This window comes from Chiloscyllium punctatum, chromosome 4 (assembly GCF_047496795.1).
Source record: "Chiloscyllium punctatum isolate Juve2018m chromosome 4, sChiPun1.3, whole genome shotgun sequence".
In the NCBI taxonomy this organism is placed as follows: domain Eukaryota; kingdom Metazoa; phylum Chordata; class Chondrichthyes; order Orectolobiformes; family Hemiscylliidae; genus Chiloscyllium; species Chiloscyllium punctatum.
The window spans coordinates 99,599,160-99,618,539 of NC_092742.1; the positions used below are offsets into that span (position 1 = coordinate 99,599,160).

The 19,380-nt window shown below is 42.1% G+C and overlaps 2 protein-coding genes across 5 annotated transcripts in view; one reads left to right on the top strand and one right to left on the bottom strand.

The window, feature by feature from the left end:
- heatr4 (HEAT repeat containing 4) overlaps positions 1-13,868 on the top strand; it is a 66,102-nt gene extending 52,234 nt beyond the window's left edge. For 2 of the 4 annotated variants that reach the window (XM_072569398.1, XM_072569400.1), the window contains 6 exons: positions 3,845-3,914; positions 4,310-4,499; positions 8,230-8,308; positions 10,331-10,496; positions 10,875-10,942; positions 11,246-13,868. In XM_072569398.1, the coding sequence (XP_072425499.1) occupies positions 3,845-3,914; positions 4,310-4,499; positions 8,230-8,308; positions 10,331-10,496; positions 10,875-10,942; positions 11,246-11,389 (717 nt within the window). In that variant the 3' untranslated portion in view covers positions 11,390-13,868. Of the gene's footprint in view, positions 1-3,844; positions 3,915-4,309; positions 4,500-8,229; positions 8,309-10,330; positions 10,497-10,874; positions 10,943-11,245 lie in introns of those variants that run through there. The other 2 variants (XM_072569399.1, XR_011960516.1) reach the window with 2 other exon arrangements.
- A 271-nt stretch (positions 13,869-14,139) lies between these two features.
- The window catches only part of znf106a (zinc finger protein 106a), a 90,336-nt gene continuing 85,095 nt past the window's right edge, over positions 14,140-19,380 (bottom strand). The window contains exons 19-22 of the mRNA XM_072569396.1: positions 19,250-19,321; positions 18,608-18,679; positions 16,405-16,551; positions 14,140-15,653 (exon numbers count right to left, since the gene is read on the bottom strand). Of these exons, the coding sequence (XP_072425497.1) occupies positions 15,597-15,653; positions 16,405-16,551; positions 18,608-18,679; positions 19,250-19,321 (348 nt within the window). The 3' untranslated portion in view covers positions 14,140-15,596. The remainder of the gene's footprint in view (positions 15,654-16,404; positions 16,552-18,607; positions 18,680-19,249; positions 19,322-19,380) is intronic.

Consider the following 19,380-nt stretch of genomic DNA (forward strand, 5'->3'; position numbering starts at 1 on the left):
TTGATGAGGGCAGAGCGGTAGATATGATCTATATGGACTTCAGTAAGGCATTCGACAAGGTTCCCCATGGGAGACTGATTAGCAAGGTGAGATCTCATGGAATACAGGGAGAACTAGCCATTTGGATACAGAATTGGCTCAAAGGTAGAAGACAGAGGGTGGTGGTGGAGGGTTGTTTTACAGACTGGAGGCTTGTGACCAGTGGAGTGTCACAAGGATCGGTTATGGGCCCTCTACTTTCTGTCATTTACATAAGTGATTTGGATGAGAGTATAAGAGGTACAGTTAGTAAGTTTGCAGATTACACCAAGATTGGAGGTGTAGTGGACAGCGAAAAGGGTTACCTCAGATTACAACCAGATGGGCCAAATGGGCTGAGAAGTGGCAGATGGAGTTTAATTCAGATAAATGCAAGGTGCTGCATTTTGGGAAAGCAAATTTTAGCAGGACTTATACACTTGATGGTAAGGTCCTAGGGAGTGTTGCTGAACAAACAGACCTTGGAGTGCAGGTTCATAACTCATTGAAAGTGGAGTCGCAGGTAGATAGGATAGTGAAGAAGGCATTTGGTATGCTTTCTTTTGTTGGTCAGAGTATTGAGTACAGGAGTTGGGAGGTCATGTTGCGGCTGTACAGGGCATTGGTTAGGCCACTGTTGGAATATTGTGTGCAATTCTGGTCTCTTTCCTATCGGAAAGATGTTGTGAAACTTGAAAGGGTTCAGAAAAGATTTACAAGGATGTTGCCAGGGTTGGAGGATTTGAGCTATAGGGAGAGGCTGAACAGGCTGGGGCTGTTTTCCCCGGAGCGTCGGAGGCTGAGGGGTGACCTTATAGAGGGTTACAAAATTATGAGGGGCATGGATAGGATAAATAGGCAAAGTCTTTTCCCTGGGGTCGGGGAGTCCAGCACTAGAGGGCATAGGTTTAGGGTGAGAGGGGAAAGATATAAAAGAGACCTAAGGGGCAACTTTTTCACACAGAGGGTGGTATGGGTATGGAATGAGCTGCCAGAGGAAGTGGTGGAGGCTGGTACAATTGCAACATTTAAGAAGCATTTGGATGGGTATATGAATAGGAAGCGTTTGAGGGATATGGGCCGGATGCTGGCAGGTGGGACTAGATTGGGTTGGGATATCTGGTCGGCATAGACGGGTTGGACTGTAGAGTCTGTTTCTGTGCTATACATCTCTATGACTCTGTGACCTGTGAAATTTGTACTATGTAAATATCTTTAAAGTTATCTTAGGTTGCTGGCTCACAAGTCCATTTTTAACTGAAATAAAGAACTACGGATGCTGAAGGTCTGAAACTGAAACAAACAGAAATTGTTGGAGAAAACCAACAGGTTTAGCAGCAACTCTGTTTTCAACCTCTGCTCCTCCACCTAACCCCATGACCCTTGATAGCTCCTGTGTGACTCGTGCGGTTTGCCCAGCCCACGGTCCGCCATCCTTTGTCCTTGTACCCTTCATTCTAGCTCATCCAGTATCCACGAAGGACAGACCTCAGGCTCTATGCTGAGATTAAATATAGCTCTTAAATATACATTGATAAATTTAATATTTTAGAAAAAACACCCTCACTGATAAATCTTACTCACTACATATAATTTCTTTCAAATACTTAATCCCTTATGGAAAAAAAAGACAAGACTTAATAAGCAATTAGAACCGTCAACTAAATTGTGAACTGACAGATATTACACATTGATAATAGCATGTGAAATCAGTCATGCAGCAATGACTCAATAAGGACAATCTTCAGGCTTGTATCATAGAAAGTAAATTGCACACTTTTTGTTTAACACTGCAGACACTTTCTACAACATTTAAAGGGCAGATGATTTAAATGCCCTTGACAGCTTGCTTGACCATGTTAATCTCAATGATTTTATCTATGATTAATGCACATTCATGTGCCCTTTGGTGTTGCTAAATGTAGACCTTGCCTCTCCCAATGATTACCTGACACTTTATCAAAGGTTTGGCTGCTGGACCACAACCAAATTGGTACCTCACTTGTCCAAAAGGGTACCCTTTCTCTCCAAAGATCTGTGGTTAGTTTAGACCAGGTCTTACAAGACTAAAAATGCACAAGCTGCATTTTTGACATCCCATGAGTGAAAATGAGATTTGCCTTTCAGAAAATGCAGCCTCCCCTGTGAACCTGCCAGCTGATGACAGCAAGGGACAGACTTTCAGATTCCTGCCTCAGGTACCATTGTCACAGAAGACAGTCAGCCTTTCCATCTGTGCAAAGATTCAGCCCAATGAGGAAGTTGTTGCATCTCCCCACTGGCAATTTTTTCAATGAAATAGGCAGATGCATGACGGACCAAATTTAATGCTGTGTAACGGGAACTGATGCATTTTTAAAGAAAAAAATGAGGAGAGGAATATTAGTAAACTTAAAGGATACAATTTTAAAAGAGAATGCAAGAACTGAGCTCTGGGATGTATGTACAAAAACCAGTGAAGGCGGTAGGACATGTCGAGATGACTTTTCTAAAAAACAAATAAAATCATATTGCAATCATGTGTAGAGAAATAGAATCCAAAATGAAAGATGCTATGTTTAATATTAGTTTGGCCTCAGTAGGAACATTGTTTTCAATTATGGGCACCACACTTCAAGAATGATGTCAAGGCCTTGGAGTGGGTGCAGAGAACTTTTACCGGAATCATACCAGCAATGAGGACATCAGAGATTTGAGGTTGGAGTAGTGGAAGGACCGAGTAAAGGTAGTCAAAGTTGTACGAAGTATTGAGACACAGATGAAAGCTGTTTCTATTAGCAGAAAGATTAGATTAGATTGCTAAAAATCCAGAGGAGGTGAGGCAGAGAATTTATCGTTTTTAGACAATGAGTTGCAATCTTGAATGCACTGCCTAAAAGGATGGGTGAAGAAGAAAAGGCCTTTAAAAGGAAATTGGATGTATAGCTGAAATTGAAAAAAAAATTCCTGACTGTGGGGTAGGGGCATATGAGTTGGGTTATGGGATATATGTGGTGGTGCTGTGGAGCTTTTGGAGAGCTCTTTCAAACAGCCAGTATTGGTATGATGGCCTCCTTCCGTATGGGTTAATCCTTTGCAAATAATTTTTCAGTGTTGCTTCTAGATTTTACCACGTGTGCTCACCTCGGGCCATGTGGAGTGCTGAATGAGTCAATTATTATCAGGTTGATTATCCAATAATTAATGGGCCTGGTATCTGTTTATGTTTAAAGCTAGTATTGAATAATTAATGGCCCAGAATATAACATCAAATACACAGCAGACAGCATCCAGTCTCTCTTATCCATTCCATACATCGGAACCTTATTTGTATCAGAGATGAACTTGAATTACTCATGCTTCTTGTAAGCAAATGCCTCATCACTTTTTCAAAGGGGAATTAGGATTGAGTATAAATGCCAGCCTAGCCAGTAACATCCATAACCTGTAAATGAATTAAAAAAGTAAAGTTAATCTGTTGTTTGGCGCCAAATTGAGTTAAATGATTGAAAGCACAAACTCTTGTACCTATGCCAACTGACCTGACCTCACATTGGGGTGGAGATAGGTATACTGCTGTGAACCGTTGTGTCCTGGGCTGAGCATGAGTAAAAGACCCAGCCTTTCAGATCCTGATTACTTTCTGATGGTAGGGATCAGTGACGAAGATTATGAGGTCTGGGCTCTGACTTCTATCTATTGATTCCAGTCAGAACATTGAAGGGAGTGTTCCTTCCATTTGGATGAGTTTGCCAATGTCCATTGTTCTCCATCAAGGGCCACTTCCTTGAGGGCAGGGCAGACTAAAGCCCAAGTACATTGAGCAACTCTTTTATACTGTCTACAGGTCCTTCATCATCTGGTGCGACTGATGCAGTCTGATCACATCTGGAAAATCAAGGCATATGCAATCAAGGGTAGGTGTCTCTGCTTCACCCTTACTTGGTAATTACATATGCCACGTTAGTTTTATTGTTCAATTCAATACTTGGTCTGCAAATTTGTCAAATGGAATGTCTGCTTGCATGACTTCCCAATGGGTTTGTAATTCCCAGGGGTGACCCTCTGATGGGTTTGTAATCCTGATCAAATCCTCTCTAATTAGTTTACAATTCCAGTTTATAATTTCAGTCTCTCTACTTGGTTTGTCATTTTTACATGTTACTCCCTGATAGTCTAATGTGGCTTGCTGCAGGAGTGCAGTACCGAGCGTATTTGGTGGGAGTAATGTTACTGTATTGAGGCTGAGGTTATGATATTCTCTATTTTCTTTTCCATGCTGATTCACCAAACCTAAACCCTGATGGAGAAGCTTTAGGAGCCATTGGTCATGTGACTGAGCAGCTGAAGAACTTGCTTCTGTGGGCACTCCATTACGAGCAAGAGCCTGGCATCCGTATGGAAGCCTGTAACAGTATTGTGTCTCTGAACCTGAACGATGCTCATGTGCAGAATGTCTTAAGAGAGCAGCTTCTGGTGGAGCCCGATCCACTTATCCGTGAGTAAGTTAACAAACTGCGGCTATTGGTGCAGTGAGAACTGTGCATAATGCTCCACTTAGTGGACAAGAAGAAGCTTGGTTTCTTTACAGCTACGTTGGTACATGTCTGTGTACATGCCTGCCTGTGTAGTTGTGTCCATGCATCTTTATGGTTGTTTACCTGTGTGTCTGATGGTGTGTTTATATACATGTGCGTGCTTGCCAGTTTTAGACTGCATGTTTGTTTTGTTTCAAACATACAGCATAGATGCATGTCAGATGGCACAGCTATTGGCATTTCTTTACCACACAAATATTTTTTTGTTTGTTTTCCATTTTCCATTTTGGTCTGATTGTCCTTAGTGTAACATGGCCACAGTGCATGCGTAGAGCAATGACTGAGCAACTAAACACAACAGAACCCTGACCCTATCATGGGAAACCTCTGCATATGCATTGAATGGCTCCGTGGTCCACACACAGTGCCATTGTCATTTGTACATTAGCCACTGATGAGGGGGGAGGCTGAGGTTCCTGTTAGGGGGCTGGTGGAAGGATATGACTTTTCTCATGTAATTGAAGTTGTTAAAATTGTAAACTCGATTCAAGTAAAAGCCCTTCAGCATGGCAAACTCAATGCTGTCTACGATGAATAATCCTGCACAATGAGGACAGTTGGTTAAGTCGAGGGATGATCCTACAGCGAATTTTAGATATAATTCCTGGAATGTCACTTTGTTAACTCAAGGAATGAAGTATGCAATGTGCTACCAAACAATGCATGATTGCTCAACTTCAAATTCCTTACAGATATAACATCAAAACTAAATGAGCTGAGCTGTGAACTTAAGGGAAAGGATAGAGACTTAGCATGTCTGATCAGTGGGATGAATTGAATTGAAACTGGGTCTGCAGTCTTCTCAATACTTAAACAAAATGCTGCAATACTCAAAATGTGGAGAAAATAATATGGAGGTAATTACTATGTAAAATGTTATTGAGTTGGGTATCCGGTCAGGGAACAGTGATTTTTGGGGATTTGTAAACCAATCTATCACTTTGTGCTTTTTTAAAGCAAAAGCTTATTTTGACCCCACATACCTCTGCAAAACAGTGTTCTCCCAAATAAAGGTAGTCAAGTCCAAGTATTGCATCTACCTCTCAGATATCCAGTTGGTGGACAACACACCACTAGCAGCCTCAAAATAAAAGCCAGATGGAAAGGCACTGGCAGCTGATGTATAGTCACAGTCTCAGTAAGGACAAAATGAATAATTACAGATACTTGGTTTTCTTGGCGGTAGTTGTAGTGGGAGGAGCAACAGCAAGGACCAGAGGCCTGATGGGAAGATAGGAGTACATTTTAAAAACCTATCTCAGGAGTTCAGCATTCATCATTTTCTCAGTGGCACTTGCAGTGGGAGGAGGGACAGCGAGGATCAGAGGGCCAATGGGAAGGTAGGAGTCAGGTTTAAAAACTTACCTCGTGTACAGATGGAGCGCACACTGAGCACGAGCGGATATGGGACTGCTGGGTAAGTGAGGCTTTATATTTGGGTGGCTGCTAGGATATTGGTATCCCTCTAGTTCAGGTTAAGACCATCCTGTTTGTAGAGGTCCCACCTACCCCATAGAGAGCCCCAATTATCCAGAAATGCAAAACTCTCCCTCCTGCACCATCCCTGTTGCCATGTGTTCAACTCCTCTCTCTCCCTATTCCTCGCCTCGTTAGCACGTGATCTGGGACAGATGTCAGACGCAGTTTCTTTACTCAGAGTAGTAGGGACGTGGGATGCACTGCCTGCAACAGTTGTAGACTCGGCAACTTTAAGGGCATTTAAATGCTCATTGGATAGGCATATGGACAAGAATGGAATAGTGTAGGTTAGATGGGCTTCAGATTGGTTTCACAAGGCGGCACAACATTGAGGGCCGAAGGGCCTGTACTGTGCTGTGATTTTCATACTTGGCACTAAAAATAAGCTGTTTATTCTGTATTTTCTGAGGGGTATGATCTGGGTTGCACTTAAGTTCAAAAAAAGGTTAGAGACTACTGGTGTATGTGATGCACATTGTTGCTACTGAGCATTGGTGGTGCAGGGAGTGGATACTTGACGTGGTGCCAGTTGAGTGGGCTGCTTTGTCCTGGATGGAGTTGATCTTCTTGAGTGCTGTCAGAAATGCTGCCTGACCTGCTGAAAATTTTCAGTACTTTTGGATTTTACTTCAGGTTTTGCTTGTCTCACCATTAACTACAGCTGCTATATCCTTCAAGGTATGCCAACTCAGTCAGGACAGGTGAGACCAAGCCCCTCTTAGTGATGGGTATTGAAGTATTCCCCCTCTCGTCTTGCCTCCGTTCAGATGGCATTCTTTACCCTTTCCACCCTTGGTGCCTCTCCAAGTTGAACTCAGGATGGAGCGGGTTGGGTGGTAAGTGATTTCCTTGTCCATGTTTGACTTGATGTCCTGAGGTCTGCAGTCAATGTTGATGATTCCCAGGACCATCCTGACTGTATACCATTATACTGTCACTTCTGGGGATTCTCACTTTCTATTTGCTGAAAGTTATGATTCTGTGGCTTATGGCAGACTGTCAGACTGTTACTGAACTATCCTGAGGGAGTTGCTCTGTCAATTTTGGCACAAATCTGCAATGGACTTTGCAGCTAAATAAATGTGACTAGTTTTTCAATTTCTGGTGCCAGTTGTTTAATCTAACTTTATTCTTTTTAGATGTTTTCAATGTAGATTTCTAGGGGTGTAGGTGAGGATTGATACATTACGGGAGGGTTTGTCTCTTTGTACATGTGCATGTGTAGGTTAGGGTCATGCTTGTGAAAGAATCCGTGCTTGTGTCTGTGTAGGGGTCATGCCTATCTGGTTTGGAGGGGCTTTGTTCATGTGTGAAGTGGGCTTGCGTAGGTGAGAGGAATTTTCCCTACCACAGGAAGGATTTGATTTGATTTATTATTGCCCCCTATACTGAGATAGTGAAAAGTGTTGTTTTGTGTCCTAACCAGACAATACATACCTTACGTAAGTACATCAGGGTAATAGAACAGAATGCAGAATATAGTATTACAGCTATGGAGAAGGTGCAGAGCAAGATCAACTCTAATATATGAGCAGTCATTGATGAGCCTGATAACAGCCAGGAAGGAGTGGTTTGCAAACTGTTTTGTCTCTGATGCCCGACGTACCATAGCAGGAGTGCAGTGAAAAACGTCACCATTTCCAGGGACTCCGTGGACTCCAATCAAGTCTCAGCCCCAGCCACAGTAGGAAGATATTGGAATTCTGGAGACTGTGATGAAGGTAAACTATTGAACCTCAGCCTTCTTGACCTGATTGCAGTGATTGACATTGTTGATTGTAGATCCTCCCCATCATCTGTCCTTTGGTCTCCTGCTATCGGAGGTTGGCTTTGATTCTGGAGTCAGGATTCAGTTAAGGTGAGGGCAATCATTTCCTTCGGCACCACAACTTCTCGAGTCATACAATTCCTGGTGTGCTAAAAGAGGCCATTTGTACATGTTAACATGTGTCTGAAGGGGTGGCTATTTTATGCATGTGTCTCTTTGTGGTATTCCTACACAACGTTCAAAGAATCAGTTTAACGTTGCTAATAAGTCTTCGCCCATATGGGAGTGCTACCCACTACTACATTTTCTTAGTCAACTTAGGAAAGAAGTGTACTCCTTCGTTTGGAATGTCATAGATATTGACTGCTTTGTAATTTTATCCCCCAGAGATGTGAGGTTAGCACTACAGAGGCTAGGGGGAAGCAGCGAAGTCACTGAAGGGATGCTGCCAAAAATCAAACAACAGGTAAAAACTTCAAACACATTTTTACATCTCTCACTACAGCTGAACTCAGAGCAATTTTTTAAAAAATTCACTGATGGGATGTGGGTGTCTCTGGCTAGGCCAGCATTTATCTCCATAACTTCCTCCGGGTGATTAAAAGTCACCTACATTGCTGTGGGTCTGGAGTGATATGTAGGCCAGCCCAGGTAAGGATGATAGATTTCCTTCCCTAAAGTAAACTAGAAGGATTTTTCTGGTTTTAGGTCATTAGACCCCTCCCTCGATACTCTTGGTTGAATTTGAATTCAATAATCTGCCATGGTGGGTTTTGAACCCAGGCACGAATTACATGTACCATTAATATCACCGGGCCATTTTCTCGGAAAATACACTGGAATCTAAATGGTGTGTCAGACAAAGGCCATTCAGCCCATCAAGTCCCTGAGAGGCCAATTCCTGTTCCTATTGGTATTTTGGCCTTTAATTAGAGAAGACGAGTGACAACTGTACAGGGAATTGGTGTGACCAGACCTGGGGGCTATATTGGAAATGGTTCAGGGAAGGTTTATGAGGCTGATTCCTGTTTAAAGGGGATTCGCTTATGAGGAAAGGTTGAGGCCACACCAATTAGAAATTGGAAGGGTGATCTTATTGAAAAGTGAAAGATTCTGAGGGGGCTTGGTAGGGTAGTTGCTGAGTGATGTTTCCCCTTGTGGGAAGAGTCTAAACCTACAGCCACCATCAATAAGAGGTCCTCATTAAAGATTGAGAAGAGGAGGAATTTCTTCTCTGCAGTCAATAGCCTTATGAACTTCTTTTCCTCAGAGAGCAGTGGAGGCTAGTCCATTGTCTAACTCTGCCTCGAGTATGATCAGACTTTCGATTTATAAGAGATTTGAGAGTATTGGGAGTCAGGCAGGAAAGTGGAGTTGAGAGCACAATCAATCAAGCCACATAAAATAAAGTACAGGTACTGCAAGTGCTGTAAATCGATATAAGACCAGCAAGTGCTGGAGCAACTTAGAAGGTCTGGCAGCATCTGTGGAGAGAAACCAAATTTCCTTTTCAAATTTGATAGAGTCTTACTGGACTTGAAGCATTAACTCCTCTGTCAATCCACAGATGCTGCCAGACTTGCCAAGTTTCTTCAGCATTTTGTTTTCATTTCAGGTCAGTCAAGATTGTATTGCATGGTGGAGTGGGTGTGAGGGACCAAATGTCCTTCTCCTGTCTTGATTAAGGTGTCCTTTTGCTCAAATCCCTTGGTACCTTTTCCCAAATAATCATAGGATTTCCAATGGCTTGACAGTCACTATTCCAGTGTAGATGGCAGTTACACAAGAAAACCTTATGGAATTCCCATCGTAGCAGATGGCTAAGGAATTGCCTGGGAAGTTGATTATTTTGCTTAGCAATTCCCTCAGAATCAGTCAAATTCCCGGTCCATGACTAGTTTAGACCAGAAGTATGTCTAACCTAAGGTTCTCACACAAGCAACTACCCTTCCCTCAGACAATCCCAGGACCTAATATCTCCCTTCCACTTCCCTCACATCATACACAAAGGAACTGATCACTCGCTTTCGACACAGAAACTAACCTCTCTTCATCCTTTCACCCCAGTACAAGCTCCTCCCTTCCCTAATTCACACCTATCAATACCACCACAACCCTGACACCTGCACTATCCCAACAGGCCTGATTTCTCCATCCACTCCAACCTACCCTAAACACTGCATCACTTACCTTGCTAGTTCAGCAGTCTAGAGGTAGCTTTACTCTGTATGTAACCCCATGCTGGCCCTGTCCTGGGAGTGTTAGAGGGGAGAGTGTAGAGGGGCTTTACTCTGAATCTAACCCTGTGTTGTATCTGTCCTGGGAGACTTTGAGGGGGGAGGTGTAGAGCGAGCTTTACTTTCAGCTTAGAAGAGTAAAGGAAGCTCAACTGAAATTAGGCCCCATGCTGCCCCTGAACTGGGCGTGTTTGTTTGGAAAGCACTTTGTGTTGATGGAGTAACATGTTTGGTTAATTCAATTTTAACAGATCAACACACTATGTCAGAAAGATATTGTCATTTGGAAGCTGCTGAAGCTGGAGATGGTGAAGTTGGATATTGCCCAGCAGATTCAGTGGATCAATCTCGAGAAACAACCGGAACATCTAACAGCCCTGCGTGAACAGATCGAACACCTGAACAAGAGTGTGATTGGTGTGCAAGAGGAGTAGATTCAGAGATGATGACAGGGTGTGGGGATCTGGGAGTAACAAGACTGTCAATGGACTAAACAAGTGCTGATAGGGGTTCGTGAGCTATTGGAATCAGGTTTGGAGTCATTTCAAATATCCCCATACCACTCAAGTCAGTAAGTCACCAGATTATCATTTTGGACTTGGGGGTGGTTTAGAGATCAGGTACCACACTGAAATAAAATTCAGGCTTGGAGTGAAGGGCATAGAGTTAAAAGCTTGGGTCTTGATGGTGTGGGAACAGTTGGTGGGAGCCAGCAATCAGTGTAATGGTACAGTTAGCACAGTGCAAAGAAGCAGGTGAGTGCACTGAGAAACTGACTCTCGCTCTCTGTTCCAGCTCCCCGTCTCCCTTCGACAGAGATCAACTTTGAAGATGATCATAAGGAATGCGAGGCTGAAATTGAGGTAGCTAACTATTACATTGGGAGTGTTCATAAGCTGTGATTGAACACCTAACTCTTCCACCCTCTTAAACCCTTTTACACCTCCCCCAAGAAGGCAGACATGTCAGTCCGTGACTTCTATCCTCCTGTCCCCAATTCTGCTTCTGTCCTTGATCCTCTGACTTCAGTTCAATTCAATCCAGATTGGGAACAGAGTTTCAGCCAGCTTCATAGTCAGGCAGCTGCTCTCTGGTGGGGGGAGGTTTTGTTTTCTTTAATTCCCCTGTCCCTGCTGCTGTGAACTTTGCTTATCTTTTTGTTGCAGTCGGTTCTGGACAGCTCCACTCCAGCAGCCTTACAACTGACAAAGGAAAACCAGTTGGTCAGGTGCCAGAGGAATGGGGAGTGGCAAACACTCACTGAGGAGGAACTGCACTATTCCAGAGCGCTGAGGGAGGGCAAGCTATAGGAGCCTGTCAGCCATATAATGGGCAACAGCCAATTAGGAAAAACAAAGCACTTGGAGAAAGTTAAATTTAATAAATAAACCAGAAATAATAGCTAAAATAATGTATGTAGGAATAATTTACTTTTACAAACAGATCCTTCAAGTCTTTATAAAGTTTAATGGAGCATACACTTCATCAGTGGATCAATAACCAGGGTTAATCACTTCAAATAATCAACAAGCAAATTAGGATGTTCTTTATGGCGTTGTGAAGGCTGATGGAATCGGATTCCAGAGGAATTTTAATAAAGGTGGGTGAGGCAAAAGTTGGGGAGTGGTACTAAAATGAACAGCTCCATGAACTTGCAGTGCGCTGTGTTCATCAGATAGTTGTGTTCATAGAATCCTTACAGCATGGAAACATGCCATTTGGCCCAACAAGTCCACACTGACCCTCCAAACAGTATCTTACCCAGACTCATTTCCCTACACTATTAGTCTACATTTACCCATCACTAATGCATCTAACCTACACATCCATGAACACAAGGTGAATTGGCCATGCTAACATCACCCATAACTTACACATCTGTGGGAGCAAACCCATGGGGAGAATTTGCAAAATCCACACAGACAGTCGCCAGAGGGTAGAATTGAACCCAGGTCCTTATTCTTACGAGGCAGCTGTGCTAACCACTAAGTCACCTCTACTACTGGTTCTTCCAATCAATAGTAGTTAATCAATTAGTTAAGACTTGCCTATCAATGGAAATATCTCTAGAATATCTTTGTTCAGTGGAAATATCTCTAGAAACTGTGTTTCACACCCCTACTATTCTGTCTGCAACCGTGGTAGACTTGCCAACTTTAAGGGCACTTAAGTGGTCATCAGATAGGCAAATGGACGAGAATGGAATAGTGTAGGTTAGATGGGCTTTAGATTGGTTTCACAGGTCACCGCAACATCGAGAGCTGAAGGGCTTGTACTGTGCTGTAATGTTCTAAACAGTCTCCTCTTCGGCGTTGTTCTAGTGGAACGATTTTCCATCTGGCATATATGGGAGGATTTGCTCCCATTTTTTAAAATTCATCATTCAGTGATACAGAACTTGGGTATTACTTAAAAGCAACCTACATTTGTCCAAGCTTTTCTTTTTTACACTCTTCAGGATTATTTACAAGATTGCTAATTCGAGGAGAAAAACCAACATTTATATTGTAAGACAGGACAGCGATTTGGCAGGTAGTGGTATTGCCATGGAGAATACACCCATTAATGCTGATGACAGTTAGCAGCATGGATTTGTTACTGTTAGTCCATTTTGTTAAGTTCAAACAGGTACAGTACATTGTCTGTAAAGCACAACACCCTGCATATTGATATGTAGCTTCCAGAACACAGTTAGAGTATGCCTCATTGACAATGTGTAAAAATCGGCTGTCAGCATAATTCCTTGCAGATTCAAGATTATACGGTCTTTATGCAAAGGGACTCATACTGTGAATTACTTGGTGCAGAAACAATGGTTCAGCTGTGACATGTTTTGGGTAATTGTTCTTCTGTATAAAAAGTGTCAAGTTATTTAAACCATTTGTACCAATTTAAAAACTGTAATGTCAAGGAAATGTTTTGTTTTCGGACTTTCAGCTTAATGGACTGGTAACTATTTAAGATAGTGATGGATTAATTTAATATTGCAATGGGGCAAGCACCCCACACAAAGACAGAATCGATGTTACTGTCTAAGTGAATAACCTCAAAGGAATTGGCAATAATGAAAAGAAATCCTTAAATCTAACCTCAAGGAACCTTTCATCAAACGAAAATGACATCATTAAGATTTACCTCTTCTGCAAAAGACAAAATTGAGATAATGTTCCAATTTATCTAGAGACATTCAGAGAAGAGCTATTAAACAAGCTCCAAGTTTCAAAAGCGCTTTAACTAGAAAAAGGCAGAGTTCATTGAATCACAAGACAACAGCAGATATAATTTGTATTAGATTAATTACAGAATAATGGGGGAAATGTGTGCATGGGCATAAATTAGTTTAGGTTTCAGGATTTTGTTTTCCCCTTCTTTCAGAACATGGTCCATAAATTAGAAACCCTACCTCCTGCCTTGGTTACAAACGTATCTCAATCAAATACAACAATGTGACTTTACAAAGGTGGTGGTCAGTCTCTCTAACTGGAGGGTAAATTGCCAAATTAGATGATAATCGTTTCCCAGCAAACTCCAAAAAGCTGCTAATAAAGTGGCAGGGAGAGGTGAAATGTAATCAAATCTGTGATGGGTCCAAACCAATTTTAATCTTAGAGAATAGGCCGGAAGTAAAGCAGATCTTCTTCACAGTAGTCAAGAGGAATGCATAGCCTGAGAGGATGAAGCAGGCAAATTCAATTACAACATTCAAAGGCGAATTAGACTATTATCTGCAAAGAAAGAAAATGCAAGGTTACAGCAGAATGGCAAAAATAAATTGCTCATAGAATTGTTCTTCACTGGCTCTTTTATGATCTGTGTAGCCTTTGTGAAGCTCCAAATATTGTGTACCTCTCCATTACAGGTGTTTATCTGTTGTGTAGCTCACCTATGAAAGCAGAACAACCCCTCATCTTTGAAACAGTCTGCAGGTGGTAGGCCAGTTGAATGGGCCAGGTTAAGTTCAACTGATAAGCTATTCCAGTCCATTTTGAACATTAAAAACCAAGGGATAGATCAGAAATGGAATCTGCAAGGTCATTACACAACACATCTGATTCAGAAATAAATCCGAGTGACATTTATTCAGATTCTTGGAATAGTTTCCAAATCAATGTAAAATCATTTATTGTAAACATTCATTCCGACCACACACTGACAATTCACAGTCTCACCTCTGACGCAGTCTCACAATCATATACAATATGCAGCTACATGATACATGGTGTATATAATATGTAGCCTCATGGCCACTTGTGATACACTTAAGGAGCCATGTACAATACATAAAGTCATGGCCATATTACATGTAGGCGCACAAAGCAGGTACAAAACGCAGCCTCTTTACTTTGTCTCTTGTGTTGCGAAAACACTCAGCCTTGGTGCCATATGTTATACACTCTGTAAAAAGGGTGCATAATTCACAACCTCATAGTACTGTTTCATTTGGCCAGCCTATCCTTCAAAGAATCTTTTCTTGATACCTCATCCAATTATTGACCTTAGTATATTTTAGCTTAAAACTTGAAGAAAATAAAGCTTTACTTAAAAAATTCAATGAAATGGTCATGGTCAGGCTGCAATGTAGCTCAAGGCCTGACTGCGACCCCATGCTCATATCAAACGATAATCGCATTGAACCAAAGAATAAATAAAACCGCAGTGATTTGCAGTATACACACACAGCATGAACAAAAAAAACCCACCAGATCATGTCTCTACTCCAGCCATGGTTTTCACCATCAGGACTGGACTTGAATCGAATTGAGACTTCCCCTCAGAATATGGCCTGAGCATCAACATCTATATCCATTCACAATATCCTCCATTTCACAATCCCTAACACATACAAAACACACTCAAATTCCATCCCATATATTTTTTAAAAAACCTCAGTCCTGATTCAGAAAACATATTTTCTTAATGTAATTCTCTATCAATTTAATAGGCATAAAATTAATAAACAACAAGAAATAAATGGTATGCAAAATGACAGACCAGATCTTGGCTGCAGGAATCAGCAAGGATTCCACACGGCAGCTCTTGAACAGTGGGAAACTGCCACACAAATATGTACTTGAGTTACAAAATCCATAGTATCACACTTGGTCACATGCACTCGCGCAGACCCAGACTCTCAAATACACACACACAAATCAACTCATGCACACAGACTGAGACACACCTGCATGCAGTCCAAGACACGTGCAAGTACACACTGTGCACAAGCTTGCGCAGCAGCCGTTGTTGATTGGTATTCCCACGACTTTGCTCATTTCATGCCTTTAAAGTCCCATTCTGTCAACTTTCACCCTTCAGGCAACACAGCCTGTGTTGCGTACAGATCTGAGACACCTGCAGCTGGTAGGTTTAGTCCAGATGTGAAGCCATCGAGACTCCTCCAAGATCTGCAGCACGTTTTAAATATTATCACCTTGGAATGATGGAAACGTATTGTGTAAAGACGATTTGTTTTATAAAGACTTCTAAACTGCTTCCCAATTTGGGAGGTCAAATATCTTCTCATGGGTCCACCCGGCCATTCTCCTCAGCATGCTCACAAAGGTGCTTGGGAACATCCTGCAAAACCAATTAACAAGGTTTCAGAATACCATGGGCAGACAGACAGACAAGGACTGAAGGCCTTGTTTCATACCCACATCGTCCTGACAAGCAAAAGCTCCAGCTCGGACAGATAACCTATATATTTGAATCTCACAAACCTCTTAGTTAGATTCCCGTCTGTAAATCATTCACAAGAATCCCAAAACACCCCCGATCAGATTCAAGCTTGATCCAAGTATCTGATATGTACACTCGATGCATCTGGAGTGTACAGCAGTCTGTAACTCACCCATCAGGTACTTCTATGGAACCACACAAACTTGTAGAGATTCCTGCCTTTGAGCTTACTTCCATTGTCCTATACCAAAAACAGAAGCTGCTTGAAAAACTCAGCAGGTTGGCAGCATCTATGAAGAGAAATCAGAGTTAACGTTTCGGGTCGGGTGGCCCTTCCATAGACACTTCAAGTTCTCCGTAAGATCATCGGATCCAAAACATTAACTCTGATCTCTCCTCACAGATGCTGCTAGATCTGCTGAGCTTTTCCAGCAGCTTCTGTTTTTGTTTCTGATTTACAGCATCCACATTTGATGATCTATAGAACATACACAATGCAGTACATTAAAAACTCTTTATAAACCCCTGAATAGATTCCCACCTATAACTCCGTTCCCCTGCCTCAGGTACAGAATGCTGACTGGACTTGCCCTTACTTCAGTAATTTTTCAAGTGACCTTGTTCTTTCCTAGCCCCTGTCTTTCCTCACCTGCTTGGACCCATTTTTCACAGAGAAGAAAGCGTCACAGTTGCGCCAGCGACACTTCTGAGTCTGGAAGGTGGGGTTGTGATGATCAGACAACAGGTGATGCTTCAGGTGACTGAGAACACCAAAAATCAAAGTACAGCCAGACCACTGCAAGGGAACAGGCAAAGAATTAAATGGGCACAGAGGGGCAGTGAGTGATGAGGGAGAACAATGTAAAGGAGGTGGGGTTAGGGAGAATATATTTGAATATATCAGTTGGATTCACAAAATGATTACAGCATAAACAGCTCTTCAGTCCATTCTGCATGTACTGGCACTCTGGAACAAATTCCCCAGCATTAGTCTCTCATTACTCCTTGTAACCCTTTCTTTTCATATAAAATCCTACTTCTGTTTTGAACTTCAATTAACCCTGCCTCCTCACTTCCCAGTAACCTGTAGTATGTCCCAGAGTCGAACCATCCACCGTGTGAGAAAACATTCATGTAGCTGTTACTTCTTTTGCCAATTAGCTGAAATTTGTGTCCTCTTGTTCGTGATTCCTTTAACGGGAAATGTATTGCTCTAATTACCCCAGACCCTCATGATTTTGAATATCTCTATCAAATCTCCTCTAAGCCTTCTCCAAAAGTAACAGCCTCAATTTCTTCAACCTACCCCATCACCCCAGGACCATTCTCATAACCCTTTCTGCACACACTCTCTAGTGGCTTCACACCCTTCTGAAGTGTACAGCCCAGAAGTGGATGCAAAACCCCATTCTCCAAAACAAAAAGTGTTGTACACAAGTTTAATGGTACCTTCTCGCTCTTGTTCTCTCTGCTCATATTAATAATGGCCAGCACACTGCACGTTCTGGAAACTGCTCTCTCAAACTGTCTAACCATCTTCAATGAGTTATGCACATATACACCCAGGTCTCTGCTCTAGCATTTAAAATAAAAATGCTGTATACTTCATCTGCCATTTGTCTGCCCAGTTCACCAAGTTGTCTGTCCTTCAGATGTTCAACACCATCCTCCTCACAGCTCATAACACTTCCAGATTTTTGTAACATCTGCACATTTTGAATTCAGCAACAGCAAAGGTCCTAAACCCCTGGGCAACTCTGTTATAAATCGTTCTTCAATCTGAAAAACTTCCATGAATCAAAACTCTTGTTTGCTGTCAATGGAGACAACTCCGCATCCAAAACAAAACAGAATGCTGGTGCAGCATGTCTGGCAGTATCTGTGGAGAGAGAAACAAGTTAAAGTTTCGAGTCTAGAATTGAAAGGAGCTGGAAAATGCTGCTTGTGTTGTTGACCAAGGGGGAGGAGTAGCGACTAGAATAGATTGTGGGGGTGCTCACAGCAAAAGACAAAGGCAGTGATAGAGGTGGTAAAGGAGTGCTAGAGAGGAAAATAGGTGTAAATATTAGCTGTGAAAAGTAGAACAAGCCAAATAAGACACAAACAAAGACCAACACCAACAGAAAATGGGTGATATAAGAGCAACAGAGGACAGTAATACTCTGACTGCGGACTCAATAGATGCTGAAAAATAGAAAATAGGTATTGTTCCTCCAATGAGGTTCACTGGAATATTTCTGCACACCAAGGACAAAGTGTTATCACAGGAACAAGGTGATTTATTGAAACTGGAAAGTTGGGGTCACTGACATGCGGAGCGGAGATTTTCAGTAAAGTGGTCACCCAGTCTACATTTAGTCTCACCAATGTAAAGGAGACCACATTGGGGGCAGGGAATGTAAAGAAGTGAGCTACACAGATAGTGGATGCATTGGGTGTAATTTTCCAAAAATTCTTGGATTTTGGAGAAGTACTAGAGGATTGGAAAACTAGCACTGTGATGTACCTATTCATAAATGGATTGAGGCAAAGTGCAGGTAACTTTAAGCAGAAGACCCTAATGTATTGTTGGAGAAGCACTGGAATCAATTACTAAAGTTGTAATAGCTGATTTGGAAAATAATAATCTAATCAAGAAAAATCAGCTTGGCTTCATGAAAGGGAAATACAGTGAGAACATGGTATAGTGGAGTCAGGGAAACAGCAGATACAGCATGAGCTGGCCACAGCAGGGTTAAGGAGACAGGCTAAAATACTGTATGAGTTGAGTACAACAGTCAGATTTAGTAATAGGTGGGTACAGCAGCAACCAACTGTTGTATATTTATACATAAAGTTTCTTTTTTACTTACCCAACAGCGGAAGTTCTGCATCAAGTTCAGTCGCACAGCCTGTATACTGCCATCGTAACAACCTGTGTAGATCTACGGGTAAAAATAAAATTGCTGATCAAAACATGGAGGGCCGAAAGGCCTGTGTTGCGCTGTAGTGTTTGAAACAGTCTCAAAAACAAAACTTGAGTTTCATAACTGCCCTTGAACTGAGCAGCTTGCTAGGCCATTTCAGAGGGAAGTTGTGAATCAATCACATTAGCTAACTCCAGATGCAAAGCAAAGATTAGACTGGTGAAGGAGGGCAGATTTTCTTCCTTTGAGAACGGGAAGAAACTGGATCGGTTTTTATGATAATTTGGGAATTTAATTGTCATCACTGAGCTTTCCATTTTATTATCTTTAAGCTCCCCCGCCTCAGCTGCCCTGGTGGGATCTAAACACTTGTTCTCTCTACATCATTATCCTAGATCTCTGATTCACTGGATTTGTAATTTGGATTTGTCAAACAGATAGTACAGCAGTGATCCTGCCATTCATTGCTGTATCATGGTGTAACGCACCAGGGCGGGGGCGGGGGCGGGGACAGGGGCAATTCCTTGATTCCAATGGATCACTACAAGGGGAACGTTCATATTTAATCAGATTGCTGCTGACACTCACCATACTCTTGTGTATGACCATACACATCAACATATCCTTGTGGCCGCCATATACCTGTAAACGATCGTGTGACTAGATACCAAAAGAGAAGGAGAATAACATTCTGTTAGACAATCATTCTACATGTTGTT